The sequence below is a fragment of the Martes martes genome (genome assembly GCF_963455335.1).
Source record: "Martes martes genome assembly, chromosome: 13".
Lineage (NCBI taxonomy): Eukaryota > Metazoa > Chordata > Mammalia > Carnivora > Mustelidae > Martes > Martes martes.
In genome coordinates this window covers 52,403,191-52,424,766 of record NC_137901.1, presented here as the reverse complement: position 1 = coordinate 52,424,766, position 21,576 = coordinate 52,403,191, and the positions used below count along the sequence as shown (strand labels likewise).

The 21,576-nt window shown below is 40.4% G+C and overlaps 1 protein-coding gene across 1 annotated transcript in view; it reads right to left on the bottom strand.

Moving 5' to 3' along the window:
• Nucleotides 1-15,537: 15,537 nt before the first annotated feature.
• The window catches only part of LOC308353839 (myosin regulatory light chain 12B), a 17,921-nt gene continuing 11,882 nt past the window's right edge, over nucleotides 15,538-21,576 (bottom strand). The window contains exons 2-4 of the mRNA XM_080820936.1: nucleotides 20,147-20,345; nucleotides 17,012-17,173; nucleotides 15,538-15,964 (exon numbers count right to left, since the gene is read on the bottom strand). Coding sequence (XP_080677062.1) covers nucleotides 15,792-15,964; nucleotides 17,012-17,173; nucleotides 20,147-20,330 — 519 coding nt within the window. The 5' untranslated portion in view covers nucleotides 20,331-20,345 and the 3' untranslated portion in view covers nucleotides 15,538-15,791. The remainder of the gene's footprint in view (nucleotides 15,965-17,011; nucleotides 17,174-20,146; nucleotides 20,346-21,576) is intronic.

The following is a 21,576-nucleotide window of genomic DNA, read 5'->3' as shown; positions in this document are numbered from 1 at the left end:
TGTCTGGTCACTTCTCCTAAACTCCTTTCAGGTCAACCTGAAGTGATATCCTAACCCCTTGTTGTCAAGGAAGAAAAATCAGAGTTGTCCATACTGTGGGTTTCATCTCTTTTCTTGCCTTTTCTGGCAACTGCTGACTCACTTTACCATCTCATCCCTTCTCTGCTGAAATGCTGCAGAGGCCCTTTACCTGGTCTCCTGCCTTTAATGTTTCTATCCCTGATACATTCTCTCTGCTGCCTTCAGTTATCTTTATAAAACACAAACCTTATTAAACCATGTCATTCTCCAGCTTTGGATCTGATCAAATGCCTTAGTTTGACATTTAAAGCCCTTTATCAGGTACCTGGGTAGCTCAGTTGGTTAAGCCACTGCCTCTGGCTCAGGTCAAGATCCCAGAGTCCCACAACAGGCTTCTGTATCTGCAGGGAGTCTGCTTCTCCCTCTAACCTTCTTCCCTCTCATGCTCTCTCTTACTCTCTCTCTCCCTCTCTCAAATAAATAAATAAATAAATAAAATCTTTAAAGCCCTTCATCTTTCCTTGATACTTCTGTCCTGTCTCAGATTTTATGTTTTCAATATGCTGGCAATTGGTAGTTCCTCATGAACCACGGTCATTTCTCATTTTATATACTATTAACTCTAAAATGCCCCGCACTCTTCCCCACACCCACTCTCTTGCCAGCAGCCAGCAACAGCACACACACCCATCACCACCCCCCACATGGCCTGCTGGCACCCTCCCACATGCCCTTCCAGCCTCAACTTGATCACTTTTTTGATCAGCACAACCCTAGAATGGTTTGGATGCTCATGGAAGATGCCCCTATGTTACCCTAGCTTAGGTTATATAAACACTAGATGATCAAAATCCTATACATTAAAAAAAAAAAAAAAAAGATTTGGGCAGAGGAGTCAAGATGGCAGAGAAGTAGCAGGCTGAGACGACGTCGGGTAGCAGGAGATCAGCTAGATAGCTTATCTAACCATTGTGAACACCTACAAATCCAACGGGAAATCAAAGAGAAGAAGAGCAACAATTCTAGAAACAGAAAATTGATCACTTTCTGAAAGGTAGGACCTGCAGAGAAGTGAATCCAAAGCGTCAGGAAGATAGACCGCGGGGGGAGGGGCCAGCTCCCAGCAAGCGGCAGAGCAATGGAGCACAAAATCGGGACTTTTAAAAGTCTGCTTCACGGAAAAAAATAAAAATTAAAAAATTAAAAAATTAAAAAATAAATAAATCTGCTTCACGGAGGGACATTGCTCCAGAGGCTAAACTGGGGGGAAGCCCACGCGGGGTCAGCGTAACCCCAGGTCCCACGGGGTCACAGAAGGACCGGGGGTGTCTGAGTGCTGCAGAGCTCACAGGTATTAGAGCGGGGAAGCTACAGTGACAAAGCCGAGGAGTGAGCTCTCAGCCTGGGGTTACCTTGAGCTGATCGCAGGCTGGGTGGGCTCAGAGCACGGCCAGAGGCCACGGAGACGGAAGCGACTGGGTGCTTTTCTCCAAGTGCCAGCAATTGACTGCTTTCCTCCAGGTGCGACCGCAGGCCAGGGAGGCAGGGGCAGTTGGGCGCTTTTCTCTGAGGGCACACTGAGGAGCGGGACCCCAAGCTCTCAGGCTCCTCCGGGCTGGAGACTGGGCGGCCGCCATCTTCATTCCCATCCTCCGGAACTCTACGGAAAGCGCTCAGGGAACAAAAGCTCCCGAAAGCAAACCCGAGCGGATTACTTAGCCTGGCCCCTGGCAAGGGCGGTGCAATTCCACCTGCGGCAAAGACACTTGAGAATCACTACAACAGGCCCCTCCCCCAGAATATCAACAAGAAACCCAGCCAAGACCAACTTCACTCACCAATAACAGCGGAATTCTAGAGGAGGAGAAAGCAAATCTTTTTTTTTTTTTTTAAGATTTTATTTATTTATTTGTCAGAGAGAGTACACACAAGTAGGCAGAGAGGCAGGCAGAGGCAGCGAGAGAAGCAGGCTCCCCGCTGAGCAAGGAGCCTGATGTGGGACTCTATCCCAGGACCCTGGGACCACGACCCGAGCCGAAGGCAGCGGCCCAACCAACTGAGCCACCCAGGCGTCCCGGAGAAAGCAAATCTTATCTGGACAAAATGACAAGGCGGAAAAACTCACCACAAAAAAAAGAACAAGAGGCAGTACCGAAGGCTGGGGACCTAATCAATACGGACATTGGTAATATGACAGATCTAGAGTACAGAATGACAATTCTCAAGGTTCTAGCCAGGCTCGAAAAAGGCATAGAAGATATTAGAGAAACCCTCTCCGGAGAGATAAAAGCCCTTTCTGGAGAAATAAAAGAACTAAAATCTAACCAAGTTGAAATAAAAAAAGCTATTAATGAGGTGCAATCAAAAATGGAAGCTCTCACTGCTAGGGTAAATGAGGCAGAAGAAAGAATTAGTGACATAGAAGACCAAATGACAGAGAATAAAGAAGCTGAGCAAAAGAGAGACAAACAAATACTGGACCACGAGGAGAGAATTCGAGAGATAAGCGACACCATAAGATGACACAACATTAGAATAATTGGGATTCCAGAAGAAGAAGAAAGAGAGAGGGGAGCAGAAGGTATATTGGAGACAATTATTGGAGAGAATTTCCCTAATATGGCAAAGGGAACAAACATCAAAATCCAGGAGATACTAAGAACGCCCCTCAAAATCAATAAAAATAAGTCCACACCTCGTCACCTGATAGTAAAATTTACAAGTCTTAGTGACAAAGAGAAAATCCTGAAAGCAGCCCGGGAAAAGAAGTCTGTAACATACAGGGTAAAAACATTAGATTGGCAGCGGACCTATCCACAGAGACCTGGCAGGCCAGAAAGAACTGGCATGATATATTCAGAGCACTAAACGAGAAAAACATGCAGCCAAGAATACTATATCCAGCTAGGCTATCATTGAAAATAGAAGGAGAGATAAAGAGCTTCCAGGACAAACAAAAGCTGAAAGAATTTGCAAACACCAAGCCAGCTCTACAGGAAATATTGAAAGGGGTCCTCTAAGCAAAGAGAGAGCCTAAAAGTAGTAGATCAGAAAGAAACAGAGACAATATACAGGCAATACAATGGCAATAAATTCATATCTCTCAATAGTTACCCTGAATGTTAATGGGCTAAATGCCCCAATCAAAAGACACAGGGTATAAGAATGGATAAAAAACCAAAACCCATCAATATACTGCCTACAAGAAACTCATTTTAGACCCGAAGACACCTCCAGATTTAAAGTGAGGGGGTGGAAAACAATGTACCATGCTAATGGACATCAGAAGAAAGGTGGGGTGGCAATCCTTATATCAGATCAATTAGATTTTAAGCCAAAGACTATAATAAGAGATGAGGAAGGACACTATATCATACTCAAAGGGTCTGTCCAACAAGAAGACCTAACAATCTTAAATATCTATGCCCCTAACATGGGAGCAGCCAACTATATAAACCAATTAATAACAAAATCAAAGAAATACATCGACAGTAATACAATAATAGCAGGGGACTTTAACACTCCCCTCACTGAAATGCACAGATCATCTAAGCAAAAGATCAACAAGGAAATAAAGGCCTTAAATGACACACTGGACCAGATGGACATCACAGATATATTCAGAACATTCCATCCCAAAGCAACAGAATATACATTCTTCTCTAGTGCACATGGAACATTCTCCAGAATAGACCACATCCTGGGTCATAAATCAGGTCTCAATTGGTATCAAAAGATTGGGATCATTCCCTGCATATTTCCAGACCACAATGCTCTGAAGCTAGAACTCAATCACAAGAGGAAATTTGGAAAGAACGCAAATACATGGAGACTAAACAGCATCCTTCTAAAAAATGAATGGGTCAACCAGGAAATTAAAGAAGAATTGAAAAAATTCATGGAAACAAATGATAATGAAAACACAATGGTTCAAAATCTGTGGGACACAACAAAGGCAGTCCTGAGAGGAAAATATATAGCGGTACAAGCCTTTCTCAAGAAACAAGAAAGGTCTCAAATACACAACCTAACCCTACACCTAAAGGAGCTGGAGAAAGAACAACAAAGAAAGCCTAAACCCAGCAGGAGAAGAGAAATCATAAAGATCAGAGCAGAAATCAATGAAATAGAAACTAAAAAAACAATAGAACAAATCAACAAAACTAGGAGCTGGTTCTTTGAAAGAATTAATAAGATTGACAAACGCCTGGCCAGACTTATCAAAAAGAAAAGAGAAAGGATGCAAATAAATAAAATCATGAATGAAAGAGGAGAGATCACAACCAACACTAAAGAAATACAAACAATTATAAGAACATACTATGAGCAACTCTACGCCAACAAATTTGACAATCTGGAAGAAATGGATACATTTCTGGAGACATATAAACTACCACAACTGAACCAGGAAGAAATAGAAAACCTGAACAGACCCATAACCAGTAAGGAGATTGAAACAGTCATCAAAAACCTCCAAACAAACAAAAGTCCAGGACCAGACGGCTTCCCAGGGGAATTCTACCAAACATTTAAAGAAGAATTAATTCCTATTCTCCTGAAACTGTTCCAAAAAATAGAAATGGAAGGAAAACTTCCAAACTCATTCTATGAGGCCAGCATCACCTTGATCCCAAAACCAGACAAAGATCCCATCAAAAAAGAGAATTACAGACCAATATCCTTGATGAACACAGATGCGAAAATTCTCACCAAAATACTGGCCAATAGGATCCAACAGTACATTAAAAGGATTATTCACCACGACCAAGTGGGATTTATTCCAGGGCTGCAAGGTTGGTTCAACATCCGCAAATCCATCAATGGGATACAGTACATTAATAAAAGAAAGAATAAGAACCATATGATACTCTCAATAGATGCTGAAAAAGCATTTGACAAAGTGCAGCATCCCTTCCTGATTAAAACTCTTCAAAGTGTAGGGATAGAGGGCACATACCTCAATATTATCAAAGCCATCTATGAAAAACCTACCGCAAATATCATTCTCAATGGAGAAAAACTGAAAGCTTTTCTGCTAAGGTCAGGAGCACGGCAAGGTTGTCCGTTATCACCACTGCTGTTCAACATAGTACTAGAAGTCCTAGCCTCAGCAATCAGACAACAAAAAGAAATTAAAGGCATCCAAATCGGCAAAGAAGAAGTCAAACTATCACTCTTTGCAGATGATATGATACTATATGTGGAAAAGCCAAAAGTCTCCACTCCAAAACTGCTAGAACTTGTACAGGAATTCAGTAAAGTGTCAGGATATAAAGTCAATGCACAGAAATCAGTTGCATTTCTTTACACTAATAACAAGACAGAAGAATGAGAAATTGAGGAGTCAGTCCCATTTACAATTGCACCCAAAACCTTAAGATACCTAGGAATAAACCTAACCAAAGAGGCAAAGAATCTATACTCAGAAAACTATAAAGTACTCATGAAAGAAATTGAGGAAGACACAAAGAAATGGAAAAATATTCCATGCTCATGGATTGGAAGAACAAATATTGTAAAAATGTCTATTCTACCTAAAGTAATCTACACATTTAATGCAATGCCTATCAAAATCCCATCCATTTTTTTAAAGAAATAGAACAAATAATCCTAAAATTTATATGGAACCAGAAAAGACCTCAAATAGCGAAAGGGATATTGAAAAAGAAAGCCAAAGTCGGTGGCATCACAATTCTAGACTTCAAGCTCTATTACAAAGCTGTCATCATCAAGACAGTATGGTACTGGCACAAAAACAGACATATAGATCAAGGGAACAGAATAGAGAGCCCAGAAATAGACCCTCAACTCTATGGTCAACTAATCTTCAACAAAGCAGGAAGGAATGTCCAATGGAAAAAAGAGAGCCTCTTCAACAAATGGTGCTGGGAAAATTGGACAGCCACATGCAGAAAAATGAAATTGGACTATTTCCTTACACCGCACATGAAAATAGACTCAAAATGGATGAAGGACCTCAATGTGAGAAAGGAATCCATCAAAATCCTTGAGGAGAACGCAGGCAGCAACCTCTTTGACCTCAACCGCAGCAACTTCTTCCTAGGAACATCGCCAAAGGCAACAGAAGCAAGGGCAAAAATGAACTATTGGGATTTCATCAAGATCAAAAGCTTTTGCACAGCAAAGGAAACAGTTAACAAAACCAAAAGACAACTGACAGAATGGGAGAAGATATTTGCAAACGACATATCAGATAAAGGGCTAGTATCCAAAATCTATAAAGAGCTTATCAAACTCAATACCCAAAGAACAAATAATCCAGTCAAGAAATGGGCAGAGGACATGAACAGACATTTCTGCAAAGAAGACATCCAGATGGCCAACAGACACATGAAAAAGTGCTCCACATCACTCGGCATCAGGGAAATACAAATCAAAACCACAATGAGATACCACCTCACAGCAGTCAGAATGGCTAAAATTAACAAGTCAAGAAATGACAGATGCTGGCGAGGATGCGGAGAGAGGGGAACCCTCCTACACTGCTGGTGGGAATGCAAGCTGGTGCAACCACTCTGGAAAACAGTGTGGAGGTTCCTCAAAAAACTGAAAATAGAGCTACCCTATGACCCAGCAATTGCACTACTGGGTATATATCCTAAAGATACAAACGTGGTGCTCCGAAGGGGCATGTGCTCCCAAATGTTTATAGCAGCAATGTCCACAATAGCCAAACTGTGGAAAGAACCTAGATGTCCATCAACAGATGAATGGATAAAGAAGAGGTGGTATATATACAGAATGGAATACTATGCAGCCATCAAAAGACATGAAATCTTTCCATTTGTGTCGACGTGGATGGAACTAGAGGGTATTATGCTTAGCGAAATAAGTCAATCGGAGAAAGACAACTATCATATGATCTCTTTGATATGAGGAAGTGGAGATGCAATGTGGGGGGGTTGGGGGGAGGTAGGAAAAGAAAAAATGAAAAGATGGGATTGGGAGGGAGACAAACCATAAAAGACTCAATCTCAAAAAAATAGACTGAGGGTTGCTAGGGGGAGGGGGGACGAGAGAGGGTGGTGGGGATATTGACATTGGGGAGGGTATGTGCTATGATGAGTGCTGTGAAATGTGTAAACCTGGCGATTCACAGACCTGTACCGCTGGGGATAAAAATACATTATATGTTTATTAAAATAAATAAATTAATTTAAAAAAGATTTTATTTACTTATTTGAGGCAGGGAGGGTCACAGGAAGAGAGAGAGAGAATCTCAAGCAGACTCCACATTGGGTGAGGAGCCCGACGCGGGGCTCCATCTCACGACCCTGAGCTGAAATCAAGAGTTGGACACTTAGGGACGCCTGGGTGGCTCAGTTGGTTAAGCGGCTGCCTTCGGCTCAGGTCATGATCCCAGCGTACTGGGATCGAGTCCCGCATCGGGCTCCTTGCTCTGCAGGGAGCCTGCTTCTCCCTCTGCCATTGTGTCTGCCTGTGCTCGCTCTCTCTCTCTCTCTCTCTGACAAATAAATAAATAAAGTCTTTAAAAAAAAAAAAGAGTTGGACACTTAAGTGACTGAGCCACCCAGGGGCCCCTAATCATACACATTTTTTAAAAGTCTATTTTTCCCCACTAGATTGTGAACTTTTACTAGTCCTACATCCCTAGAGCCTAACACAGCTTTTGGCCTATGGTAGGTTTTTCATACACATTTATTAAATGAATAACTAAGTAACCTAATAAGGTAAACTACATGAGATATATGGCATCTACGTCCTGTCCTTTGACCAGTCTCTTTGTTCTGGGCTGTGTGCAAGGAGGGAGAAGTGATCATGCTGGAGAATCTGGAAGGAACTGGAGAAAGCCCTGGATGCGTGTTCAGGAAAAGTAGATGAGTGCCCGTCTCATAGTGGCAGCAAGAAGTGAAGCAAGATGACCTAACCAAAGGGTTATATGCAACTGGATATTCCACTTGCCTGGATGCCTGAGGAGTGGGGAGGAAAGAGGGTCTCCACAAACTGCTTCTTCAGTATCTTCTTCTAATTCATTCATTTTCTCAATTCCCCGCTGCTCTAGCCTTATTTAGGTCAGGTCCTTCCAAGAATATGGAGCTTTCAGCAACAGGAGGACAATACAGACACCAAAGTCCTCAATGTGTTTTCCATAACACTGTTATCAGGAGCCCCCCCCAAACTCGTGGTATTCAAGAGCGTTTTGCTACATGGTAACATATTTTTGGCAGATCTTAATCATCTCTGTGGTAAAACAATAGTGTTTTACTATTTACTAAACATGCCACATGAATCCCTCTTCCATCTGAGGTAACAAGCAGGATTTTATCCCTTTTGTGCAAAAGGAGGAAGTGCTTCAGGGGACTACTTTTAGATTGACCCAGGATTATAGAATATATTCTCTTGTTGATTATCAGAGTTTTAATTTTTAATGGGAAATGCAAGCATGAATTCCAAATTCTCAAAAAAGTATTTACAGTGAAATTAAGTCTCCCTCTCATCCTTGGCCCATGGCTACCCAAGTCCCTTCTCAACAGCAACCATCTTCTTGTACGTCTTTCCAGAGACATTTGATGCATTTATGTTTGCATGAATACATGTGTGTGTGCCCACAGATCCATTCTGAATATGAATATGATTTCTCAATGTGGTATGAACTCTATCTGGACTCCACTTTAAACCAAGGCCATAGATTTCCATATCCGCTTGCCACTCCTGGCCTCTATGACACAGTGAAGCTTAAAGGTTGGGGAAATGCACTGGACCTCTGCCTCTACCACCCTGACCACCACTCCCCCACAGGTCATGGTCAGTCTGTTGGTCAGAGGTAACTGCCATGGTCAGAGGTAACCCATTCTGCCACCTACTTCCAATTTAGCCCAGATGCAAAGAAAGTAGGGTGACCTCTTTGTATTGTCTAAATCAAATATGTCTTTTCAAATAAAAGAAAAATGTGCCACAGAAGACTTTAAAAATTGAGGTCTGCTTTGAAATATTCAAGCCAAGTAGCAAAGTGGTGAAGGTGACAGGCATCTGGAACACAGGTGGAAAAAGAAACAAAAATCCACCACAAAAAGCATATGCATGCATACAAAGATGGGTATATACTGAAAAGATAAGCAAAAATACTACATTTTCAAACTCCACAATTGTGAAGGGATAGAAGTGCTTGTTTTTTGTCTCTTCAAAATGCTTTTGTCTGTTTCCACTTTGTACAAATATGATTGTGTCCATTTCCCCTCCATTCCACTTTATTCACTCAGTTCTTGGTCAGTCCTGCCAATTTGAAGGGCCAGCCTGGATTTGCACATCTTTCCAGTGTGACCATCTCAGACCGGTGACAGGTTTTCCTTCACCCACTTTCTGGGTAGTACACAATGGATTTGCTTCAGATCAACCAGTCAACTACTAATCGTGGATCTCCCACTCTGCATGGCAAGGCTGTTAAAGGGAGGTTCCTGCTCTGGTTGGGTTGATGTTACAGAAGAGGTTGGGGGTCTCGATTCTGTCTTTTATCAGGGAACTAGCCAGACTCACAAACAAGGTGTGGGGTGGGGGAGAGTTCCATGAATGTGATATAGTTTAAGAAGGATTCTACAAAAAAACTCCCTGGTCTCTTAGAGACCTGAAATGAGGGTAGGGTGAGAGACTGAGACGCAAATCTTTTTTCTTTGGAAGTTTCTAAAAATCACTGATTAAAATCTGCCATTATGATTGTTCTCTGAGACTGCTCTGTTTATTCCCATGGATGCAGGCATTGTTCCCTGTTTGTGTCTGTTACAGATTCTTCTCTTTGTATGTCCTTTCAAGGTTTGGGCCCCAAAGGTGTAAAAACTCAGTGTGGGGAAAAGTGAGAGGGAGAGTGCAGATCAGGAGCAATGTAAAACCAATGGGGAAAAGCTCTTGGGTTGGACATAGCAGCCAGTTCTGCCCACTAAACTGGGTGAGGGGGAGGAGGCCATGGAAGCTAGGGAGAGTCGGGAGTAGGAGGCTAGTTCTGCCCACAACTGCCTATGATGTCTCCAGGGAGGTTGGAGGGATCGGATGCCTTAATCTTCTGACCTGAGAAGTGGGAGCTTCCTCCAGATGACTTTCCGCAAGCAGACCCGCCTTCAGTGTTTATAACCTGGTAGGGACCTAACATAGAGAATATGTTGAATTTCTTTAACTCCAAAATAAGCAGGAAATCTTGAATATTTTCCATACATTCAACTTTTAAATTAAGGTTTTAAACCTTGTTTTAGAAAGAGAAAGAGAGCACACAAGCAGGCAGAGGGAGACAGAGAAGCAGGCTCCCCGCTAAGTGGGGAGCCCGAGGTGGGGCTTGATTCCAGGCCCTTGGGATCATGACTTGAGCTGAAAGCAGCCACTTAACTGACTGAGCCACCTGTTTGCCTGAGCTCTTAGCCACCATTGTTTCCTGGTTTGAAAGCAAACAATGGTAGTGCTGGGAAAATAAGCATCATTGTTAGACCATTTTATAAAAACCATCTTTGACCTCTTTGGTGAGCTGTTAGGCCATCAGCTGTAGCCCCAGCACAGCCACAGAGAACAGCTGTGTTTGGGGTTCTGGGAAAGGGAGAGAACTAACCTTTATTACATGCATCCATGTAATAAAGAGCTAAGCTGTCAGACACTACTAGAAAGTAGGTTCAGAATCTCTATGTTATCCACAGCACTCAGACATACTGTCCACTTCAGTAATTAAGAACCAAATAAATAGGTCACACATAAGAAGATAACTTGAGAAAAAGTACAATGAGCATAACCTCCTAACATGAGCCATTGTTAATTTCCATTCAGATTATTACAAAACGTGAATCAAGTATTCACATTCAGTTTTGCTGTGCTGGTTAGCAACGTCCATGAGGAAATATGCTTCGTCATCATGTTCATTCAGAATGGGTGTCTGAAAGGCAGGATTGTACACTGGGAGCAAAATCAATTGCAGCATAAGCGGGACCAGTAAAAGATTAGGCTGGCTTCCTGCAAGACTTGTTGAAACAATTTTTATACTTAAACACACCCATTCATACACACCCCACAAAATACTCGTGGTATCCTTCTGCCAAAACACTTCAGATCTGTTAACTTCATTTTTGGTTCTGACGGTATTTTCTTTTTTTTTTTTTAAAAGATTTTATTTATTTATTCGACAGAGAGAGACACACACAGAGAGAGAGAGAGAGAGAGGGAACACAAGCAGGGGGAATGGAAGAGGGAGAAGCAGGTTTCCCGCCCAGCGGGGAGCCTGATGCCGGGCCAGGACCATGGGATCATGACCCGAGCCAAAGGCAGACGATTAACGACTGAGCCACCCAGGCGCCCCTCTGATGGTATTTCTAAGAGGTAGAAAGGCAGGGAACAGCTACACTAAGAAGCTGTCTTGTGGTCATTTGTGTTGGGGCTGATCTTAATAAGCTTAGTCGTGTGACTTAAAAGAGTATATTATATAGAACTACTAATAGAAATGGCTCTCAACATTCTTCAAGTAGTAGTAATATTCATCCATAGAACATGATTTTATAAAGTATTTTCATACCCATCCACTGGCTCTGTGCCTTGGTCTTCTCATCTCTAAAACAGAAGTGATAATGATAATACTGACTTGCACAAGATGACCCTGTCAATAAATGGAGGTCTCAGGGCTTATGAGAGCAAAGGCCATAATCTTACTTCCATCAAAATTCCTTACTTCAGTGTGAAAATAACCGGAGCATTGCTGAGGTCTTGGCATTTTCCAGACAGTCAATAAGTATTTGTAAGTGGATGAATGATTGATTCATTGATTGATTGAATGGATGAGTGAACGAATGATACAACATTGTAAAAAGGAGTCTGAGAGATGGCTCCCTGGATTTTGGGGTTCACAAAATAGTATGAATTTCACTGCAATAGACTTTTAAAATTAATTCTTTCCCATTAAGAAACAATTTTGATAATGTTACAGCATTGTTGGGACTAATATTCTACATATTTATCCTTTTGCTTTATCACTCAAGTTCATTAAGGACTAAGTTACGACTGTACCAAGAATAATAGTGCCATCTAGTGACACTTCTGATTATTGTCTCTAAAATTGTATATGACAAGAGAGGGTGATGTATGCAATCTGTGATCCTCAGCATTTTTCTGTTCAAGAAAACTTTTCTCAGAATTTCAATGTGATAAACTTTCACATTCTCATTCATATTTCCCATGATATATTTACAGAGCCTATTCATACAAGATTTTCCAGCAGTTTATGTTTATATTTCAAAGACTGTTTCTTATCTTTAAAGATTTACCAGTTTTGAATGGCAACACTGATACAATTATTTTTCAGGATAAATAATATTATATATATATATAGATAATAAAACATCCTGTTTTCAAAAACATTAAAATTTTTTTGGAAGATTTTATTTTTTATTTGACAGAGATTACAAGTAGGCAGAGAGGCAGGCAGAGAGAGGGGGAAGCAGGCTCCCTGCTGAGCAGAGATCCTAAGATGCTGGGCTCAGCCCCAGAACCCTGAGATCATGACCTGAGCAGAAGGCAGAGGCTTAACCCAATGAGCCTCCTAGGTGCCCCTAAAATATGTTTTAAAAAGTCAATTTACAATCAAGGAAATTATTTATTCACATATGGATTGCTGAATTTTAAAATTTAGTTCTATGCAATTATTTTATTAGAAAAGATAATCCATTAAATGTATAATTAAATATAATTTCATTTTTATAAATATTAATGGCTTTCACATATATGATATAGAGTATACATAAATTTACAAATTAGAAAAAACTTTGGTTAGGCTACAGATATTATTTAATTAGGAAACTATAAGTTCAATGAGAAGCTCTGTAGCTCTCAAAAAGCTTGAAAGCTAGTCTTGGCTCAGATACTGTCTAGTTATACCAAGCTGAGCAAGTCAGGGAAATTCTGCAACTCAGTATTCTCAACTGTAAAATGGGTTAACAATACCTACCTTATCCACCTTCCAGAGTTTTGGAACTTCTTTCTGATGGTAAGAAACTAATGGTGTTATTTCCAATAATCATTTTCCTGGGAGGGCAGGTTCTGGAGCTAGACTGGCTGAACTCAAGGTACAGCTGCATTGCCTCCCAGCTGTGTAACCGTGTAAGTCACTTCTCTGCTCCTCAGTGCTTCATTTGTAGAACAGGTGTAATAAAAATACCCACCTCAAAGGGCGGTGGGGTAACATGCTTAGTACATATTCAGTACAGTTTTAACTATGTGATTGAACCACACATTCCAGTGTGACCCAAAAAGATGAACTGTCAACTTGAGATCATCACTATGTGGTTCTCAAAAAAGGGAAAGCTACTAGAGAGTTTTTACCATCATCACCAGCACTTACTGAACACCAGAAAGGAACACGGTCCTAACTCAGGTGCCTTACAGTACTGGATTCCACAACTCTCTTTAGAGATCCTATATACAAAACAGAAGGGGATAGGTCAGGTCAATGTAAGATATTAAGAAACAACTGCATTTTTTATAATATTGAAAACTTCCCTTCCAGTCTTTTAAATCTGCCCTTAAGCGGAGCAACAGAATAAATTAAACTGATAGCAGCTGGAATGATGTCCGAGAGACAGCAGCCAGGCAGGGTTGGAACAGAGGAAAGAGACAGGGAGAGGCTTTTTCTAGCCACCTCCTCTACTATTTCTAGAGTCCGAGCCACCCTTACCTCTAACCTGGATCACAGCAATAGTCTTCTAACTGGAAGCCTTCTTGCTTCTCATCTTGCCCCTCCTTTTTATACACAATGGCAAGGTTAAGTTTCCAAAACCCAAACTCATCTTTCTTCCCTCCCAAAACCCTAAGATCCCACACTTAAACTAAGCAGTAAATACCATCCTATGTCCTTGTCCAATGCTCTCCCATGCTCCTGTCTCGTGGAAGGAAACATAGTGACCTCTTCTTGTCATGAAGATCTCTGCTTAATGTCACATCTCAGAGGCCCTCTGCCACACTTGCTCTATTCTTTGTCCCACAGTACTTGTGTCATATTTATGGCTCACTGACCTGTCTCTCACCAGAGAATGTGAACTCCAGGAGGGCAGGCAGCATGTCTGTCCTGCCTCCTGGTTATCCCCAACACTTACAACAGTGCCTAGCACAGAACAAGTGGCTGATCAGTCTTGGTTTAATGACGATCAGGACTGTCACGGTAGATTTTCCCCTTTCCTTAAAGACATTCAAGACATTGAGCGATCCTCCACCTGGTGTGACGCTGCGTGGTGACTTGAAGCTTGGACAGTTGCTTTAGATCTCACTAGAAAAGCAGGAATAACACTTGCCCTACCTACTTTGTGTGCTGTGAGGATTTGATAATAAAGGTGAAAGATCTCCTGAACTGCGAGCATTCTACTAGACCATGACAGTGAAACTGCTCTCTCATTTTAAAGATGATGAAAAGAAACCCCCCCAAAATTAAGTGGCAATATGTGGCCAGGATTTGCCTACCATATCAAGCTCTAAGGTACAAATATTAAATGATATGAAAATGCATTCATTTGCAGCAGATAAAATACCAATACAACACTTTTAAGGGAAGGAACAGATAGCTGAACAAGACTGGGAAAATTTTTATTTATTTTTTTCCTTTTCTAGGTTTTCCTCTCTAAGTTTGCACGTGGCCTGGCCTTGAGGATTTTCAATGAGGTCTGAAACAGCCATGTCTGTTTTCTAGTCCTTGCTATAACCTATAGTCTATACACCACACGAACACCCTTCACATATAATCTTGCTTAAAATCATTTGTCTTGTATTTTTTAACGTGATACTTTTCTGAAATTCTGTTCAAATAACCAATTTCCACAAATTACTTCAAATTTCAATGACTGCAAAATCATGTTAGAGTGTAAAGGAAATGTCTTGACCTTTTAGGCATTTGGGGCTTTTCGCAGAGAGCAGAGGGTTCCAGGAGTATAAGCTCTGGAGTCAGGCACCCCAGGTTGTAATCCTCTTACTTACTCTATTGACTCAATCACTCAACTCTGCAGTGCTCAGTACCCCCACCTGAAACACAGAGCTAACAAAAATCTGTCTCACAAGGTCGTTGGGAAGATTCAGTGAAAAAATCACCCATGTGTGGTACTTTACATACAGTAAATGTTAGTAATAACTATTCTTTTCTTCAGAATTTTGCCTCATCTTCTTAGGCTCTAAGATCCATAAAATGTTAAGTGTTTTCTCAGATATATCCTATATATATCATCCAATAGTTTAAACATCTGACTTACTATAAGTATGAAAAAAACAAAGGCAATAAGTAGTTTTTAATGCATAATGTTAATTTGTACTTAGAAGTTCTGAAGAACACTGTCTCACATAAGTGAAAAATCAGCTTTACCATGAAATTTGAATGTGAAGTTGAAAATCTGAAGGAAAAAAAAAAAAGACTACCCCCAACTACCACTTGTTTAACTTTCCATTATATTTCATTTGAGTCAGCATAATTTTTATTTCAAAATAGTGTTTTTATTATATAAAAATGTAAAAATCCAGCAAAACCAGAAATACCGGATATATTTTCCTGGGCTTTCACATTTGTTGATTTTTATTCGCAATCTCTTTTTCAGCACAATTTACAACCTCAACCCCATTTGCAGTTTGATTATACAAGTGCTAAGTGGCAGAAAGGTCTAGAATAAATACATCAAAAAAAGAGGCCAAGCCGTGAAACTAAGTTGCATGCAACAGGTCTATGAGGGTGGGGGAAAGTGTCTGGGAAATAAAATGGAGTAAGACAAAGCAATTGGAAGGTTTTAGCTAAAGTTCTTTCAATCATCTTTGTCTTTTGCTCCATGTTTAAGGATGCGCGTGAACTCAATATAATTGAAATTTCCCTTTTTGTCGATAGGCGCTTCTCTGTACAGCTCATCCACCTCCTCGTCTGTAAACCGATCTCCCATGGTTGTCAGCAGCTCTCTCAGGTAATCTTCCTGGATGGTGCCTGGCAGGCAGGAGACAGAAGGAGTCACGAATACTTCCTGGCACTTTAATGGTTTATTTCTAAACTAGGTCAGTGTTGCAAAATATTTCAGAATATCCACATTTACATTAGCAAAGTAAATTAGTGCACTAAGGCAATATGTAACTATATCATTATGTTTGCCTATTAATTTTGAGTTCTTTCATTTCAAAATTTTTTTAAAAAATTTTATTTATTTGAGAGAGAGTGAGTGTGAGCAGGGGACAGGCAGAGGAAGAGATAGCAAATCTCAAGCAGACTCTGCATCAAGCACAGAGCCCAACATGGGGCTGAATCTTGGGACCCTGAGATCATGACCTGAGCTGAAACCAAGAGTCGGAAGCTTAACCAAGCGTAACCCAGGCGCCTCTAGAGTTCTTTCATTGTAAAAGCACAGTTAATACATTATAATGCTTACAAAATTAATTTGAAGCAAGTGATTTCTAGAGGAGGAAAAGGAAAACCCTCTGTATTTCAGAGATGTAGGCAGCTGCCCAGAAAAAAGACCAAATGTGCATGAGGGACAGTGCAGTTGTGACAGGTAGAGACAGGAAGTAGGAAGGAGGGTGCCAGGTGTATCTGAAGAAGTGTGCGGGTGGCTGAGGAGAGGGTTAAGAGAGAAGAAAAGGGGAAATAAGAGGAGTAAGACATGTGAATAGCAAAGCTTTATACTCTTTAAAATGAGAAAAAAAAGATTTTAACTGTTCAAGTTAGTTAATTATACTTTTTGGTGAGATTTACAGTCACTTGAAGAAATTGTTTTCATTGTCTAAAAAATACTATTTAACAGACAATTCCCCATTTGGCTTTCAGGAAGCTCCGAACCAAATTCAAAGATTAATATCATAAACTGGGCAGCTTTATGACCTATATACCTGTGACCTCCCATTCGTGGTCATATTATACTATTATAAATGGTAGTTTATTCATTTTTTTAAAAGTTATATTTTACTCATCTTCTTCATTTCCTAAATAGCGTTTCATATAGTTTGGAATGAGGGCAGGCATGAACAAATAAAGAGCACTCACCAGTTGCTTCTTCATCAAAGCAAGCAAAAGCGTTTCTGATGACATCTTCTGGATCTGTGCCATTTAACTTCTCACCAAACATTGTGAGGAACATGGTAAAATTTATGGGCCCTGGAGCCTCATTCATCATGGCCTCAAGGTATGCATCGGTTGGATTCTTCCCTAGAAGATTTCACATTTTAACGTTTAAGGACAAAGAACTAATGTTAATACATAATTATTTTGCTACTGCTTTGCTCCCCAGTATATTTTTAAATTACATCATCATCACATGGAACTATTTTTTCGATTAACTTGCATTAAGAACATCTTTAAAAGACAATTTTTAACAGTGCAAAAAATCTTTGCTATATCATTATAAAAATGTATTGTGGGCACAAGTTGAATGTTTTTCATTCATTGATACTTTCTGCAAGCTTTCCTTCACTATTTTCATCAAAAACAGGCACCTGAGGGACACCTGGAGTGGCTCGGTCAGTTAAGCGTCTGCCTCTGGCTCAGGTCATAATCTTGGGGTCCGGGATCAAGCCCCACATTAGGTCCCTGCTCAGTGGAGAGCCTGCTTCTCTCTCCCCTTCTGCCTCTCTCCCCCAGCTCATGCTCTCTCTCACAAATAAACAAACAAACAAAAAAGGCCCCCCAAATACAGGCACCTGAAACCATGAACCAGGTAATGACACATTTCTGCATCTTGAATGTCAATAATGTTAAAAGTCCATCAGGGCACTTCAAAGCCCGTTGCTTAAAAAATCGAAATATTTGTATTTCCAACTGTGGCACAGCTGCCCATGAACTGGTATGCGCCAAATATTTTATTTAGCAAGCTAGTAATTTTTTTTTTTTCTTTAGAGGGAGAGAGAGAGAGAAAGCACTGGCAGACGGAGGCAGAGGGAGAAGCAGGCTCCCTGCCGAGCAAGGAGCCCAATGTGGGATTCGATCCCAGGACGCTGAGGATCATGACCTGAGCCGAAGGCAGCTGCGTCCCAGTAAGCTGGTCATCTAAGCCAAAACTATTAGGCTGGTTTAGAACCGAGAGCTCACTTTGAACAATGTTATCTATTAGTCAGTTGCCAGACATGATTTACTCATATGGTGAAACTAGTTTAGTATGCTCATAATGGGAAATCTTCATCTCAGTTTCAACTGAGACCACTTCTCCCTATGGAGGGAGAGTCCTCTGACCCTCTCTGTGAGGTCAGGAGAAAGTCCCCTGGACTGGCCAATCTTACCAGGAACAACAAAGCGCTTCTCTTGGTCCAGGCATTTTTGAGGTTCCCATGGTGTAGGAAAAGCAGCCCTGAATGGAGGGTCTTGAATAGAGAGTTTGAATCCCAGTTCTGCCACTGACTGTGTGACCTGAGGAAAGGTGGCAGCTGTCTAGGGTTTACTTTTTTTTTTTTTTTTTTAATTTGTAAAATGGACTGGTTAAACTTGGTATCTGAAAAGTCCCTTCCAACATTAAGTTTGTAATGATTCTCCAGGAAAAGTACATCATAAGTTAGATATTCATATCTGAGGAAGCATCTGAATGTTACACCCAACTAAGTGCTAATGATAGTCAAATCTAGAATTATGCTTTATATGTAGTTTTCCTCCTGGGAATTTGAGTGAAATTTAAATGCCAAGTGGGCACCTGTCTTACCATATATTACCTGTCTCACTCATTATACCTGTTTAACATAACAATACAAAAATTAGCCTAAAATTAGTTTCAAGATTCACTGAATAAGTGAAAGGAACTAAAAAAGATCTACTTTTCTACCTTCAAATTTAATCCAACTCTCTAGCCATAATTTTTTTGGGAAAAAAGTCTAACCCAAAGGTGTCAAGAAAATCTGGGTACCAAAAAGATGCAGGGACTTAAAATGAATTGGTTTAGGTTAAGCACCTATGGGCCCAATTCAGGGCATCCAATATAATTTGTTGATTTGAAAGGTAAATAAATACGTATCTTTCAAAAGCATGGGTTCCCCAAAATGGAAGACCCCAAAGTCAGCCTCTTCCTCTACTATCCCTCATTCACCCAACAAAAATTGAGCATCTACTATGAGCAGGGTACAGGCTTGAGTGTTCAACTTTTTTTTTTTTTTAAGATTTTATCTGAGAGAGAGAGAGAGAATGAGTAGGGATGGGGAAGATGGGGAAGATGGGAAAGAGAGAGAAGCAGGCTCTCCACTGAGCAAGGAGCCTAATGTGGGGCTCGATCCCAGGACCCTGAGATCAAAACCTGGGCAGACACTTAACCAACTGAGCCACCCCGTGCCCTGAGTGTTCAATCTTTGTAATACAACTAAGTCCTTCAGTTTTCCTCCACCACCTTTTTCATTAGTGACCCGCCCAAAAAGAGTACACTTAAGTTAAAACACTAGGGTCCAACCTACCTCCAAGTCAATAACTTAGTTCAATATCCTGATTTTATTCTCACTCTGAATAAAGAAAATGTTGTAAAATGTTAACAATTGGTGCATCTAGGTAAAAATGTATGCATGTCCATCGCACTGTTCTTTCAACTTTTTGCAGGCTTAAAAATTTTCAAAATAATATGTTAGAAAAAAAATAAAATAGAGGAATGAAACTGTGATCTGGTTACTAAGAAGAGAAGAATAACAACCTCTCTCTTTGCCCTCTGGCCTCTGAACTGTCCTTTTTGGCTAATAGTCAAGCACAAGCAGAGAGCAGAGCCTAACTATAGGCTATCCCTGACCTGCAACCCTTCCCCAGCAAGTCTACAGAGAACTCGGCGGCTCACCATTCCCAGCTGTAAAATCGCTGCTGACTTGGGACAGAACGTGGAAGACCTTCCTTCTCATCCTTCTTTTTAAGATTACACCAAACAACAATAAAATCATACAAGGAATAATAAATTAACACCCATATAACCAAAATGACAAAGGGGCAGTTTCTGTTTGCTTTAAATCTTATATCTTTATATTTTCTTTACCTTAATTGTAAGAAAATTAGAAATAAAATCCTCTTATGACTGGTCAGCCCCAACTTGGCACTTCCTACCCAGACATCTCTCACTAGGCCTTTGAAATAAGGAGAGAAATACTTACACATCACACAAAAAATAATTCAAAAAACAGTGAAATATTATTTTTGGGAAGTGGGCATATTAAGAATATAAAAGCCTACCTAGAGAAGCAAGCATATCATGCAAATCCTCCTTGTCAATGAAACCATCTCTGTTCTGATCAATCATGTTGAAGGCCTCTTTGAACTCCTGAATCTGTGACTGGTCAAACATGGCGAATACATTGGATGTTGCGCGCTGGGGGCGCTTCTTGGTGGTCTTGGTCTTTGCCTTTTTGCTCGACATGGTGGCTGTTTAATTCTAGAGTTAAAAAGAAAAAACATAAAGCAAAAAAGAATGCATTAAACATAAAACAACACAAAAAAAGAACCTGTAACACCTCAAGTTAGTGAGCAAAAATTTCTTAATGTAGAATTATTACTTCAATTGTGTAGGAATAAATATACATTTCAACTTTATTTCCAATGTCGCAATTAAATGGTTAGGAAAAAGCAGTTTTGAAAAATTTAAGAAGCAGAATAGAAATCATTAAATAGCTTGCCTCCAAATTTCATGAGACTCATTTTTTTAAAGTGGAAATTAATTTAAAAATATACAGCAATAGCTAGCATTTATTGAGTAGCTTACTATATGCCAAGTACTGTTAGGAGGATTTGGGGCTCCCCTAAAGAGAAAGACTCCAAAGCTGACATTTCATTTTACTTTTTACAAGGATCATCCTATTGGATCCTCCTAACAATCCACTGCAATAGGTACTCTTTTTACTCCATTTTATTACCAGTATTGCACAACCTCTCTGAGCCTTGGTTTTTCAAAACACAGTATGAAAACCAGGGAACCTCACACAACCCTCAGTTTTACGGCAAAACAGCCTCTATTTCAATGCCAGTGAGACTTAAATGAGAAAACATTCATAAAGGAACTAGTATAGTCACTGTATGATACATGTTCAAAAGGCTCTCATCTTAAAAAAATGATTAAAACCTACTTTTTTTTTTTTTTTCCCAGTGATCTCTATACCTGACATGGGGCTTGAACTCACATGGTGCTTGAACTCAGGACCCCAAGATCAAGTCACATGCTCTATCAACCGAAGTCAGCCACGCGCCCCAAACCTACTCTTTAATCTTGCATCCCTTCTAGCTTCATCCTCATTTCCCCTTTCCTTTAACAAAATGTTTAGAATAGTAGTCTGATACTCAACTGTCTCCATTTTCTCATCTTTCCAGTCACTCCTCAATTCTCTATAATATGGTGCCAATGGTAGCTTCCAATACTCTACTGAAAGCCACCAATAATTTAGATGTCAAATAGGAGGTACCTGGGTGGCTCAGTAAGTTACAAGTCCTACTCTTGATCTCAGCTCAGATCTTTGATCTCAGGGTTGTGAGTTCAAGCCCCATGTTGGGCTCCATACTGGGCATGGAGCCTACTTAAAGAAAAAAAAAAAAAGTAAATATCAAATAGCATGAACACATTCATTCCATTTTTTATTTGCAGTTTTAAATAAACACAATGTAAAAATACTATC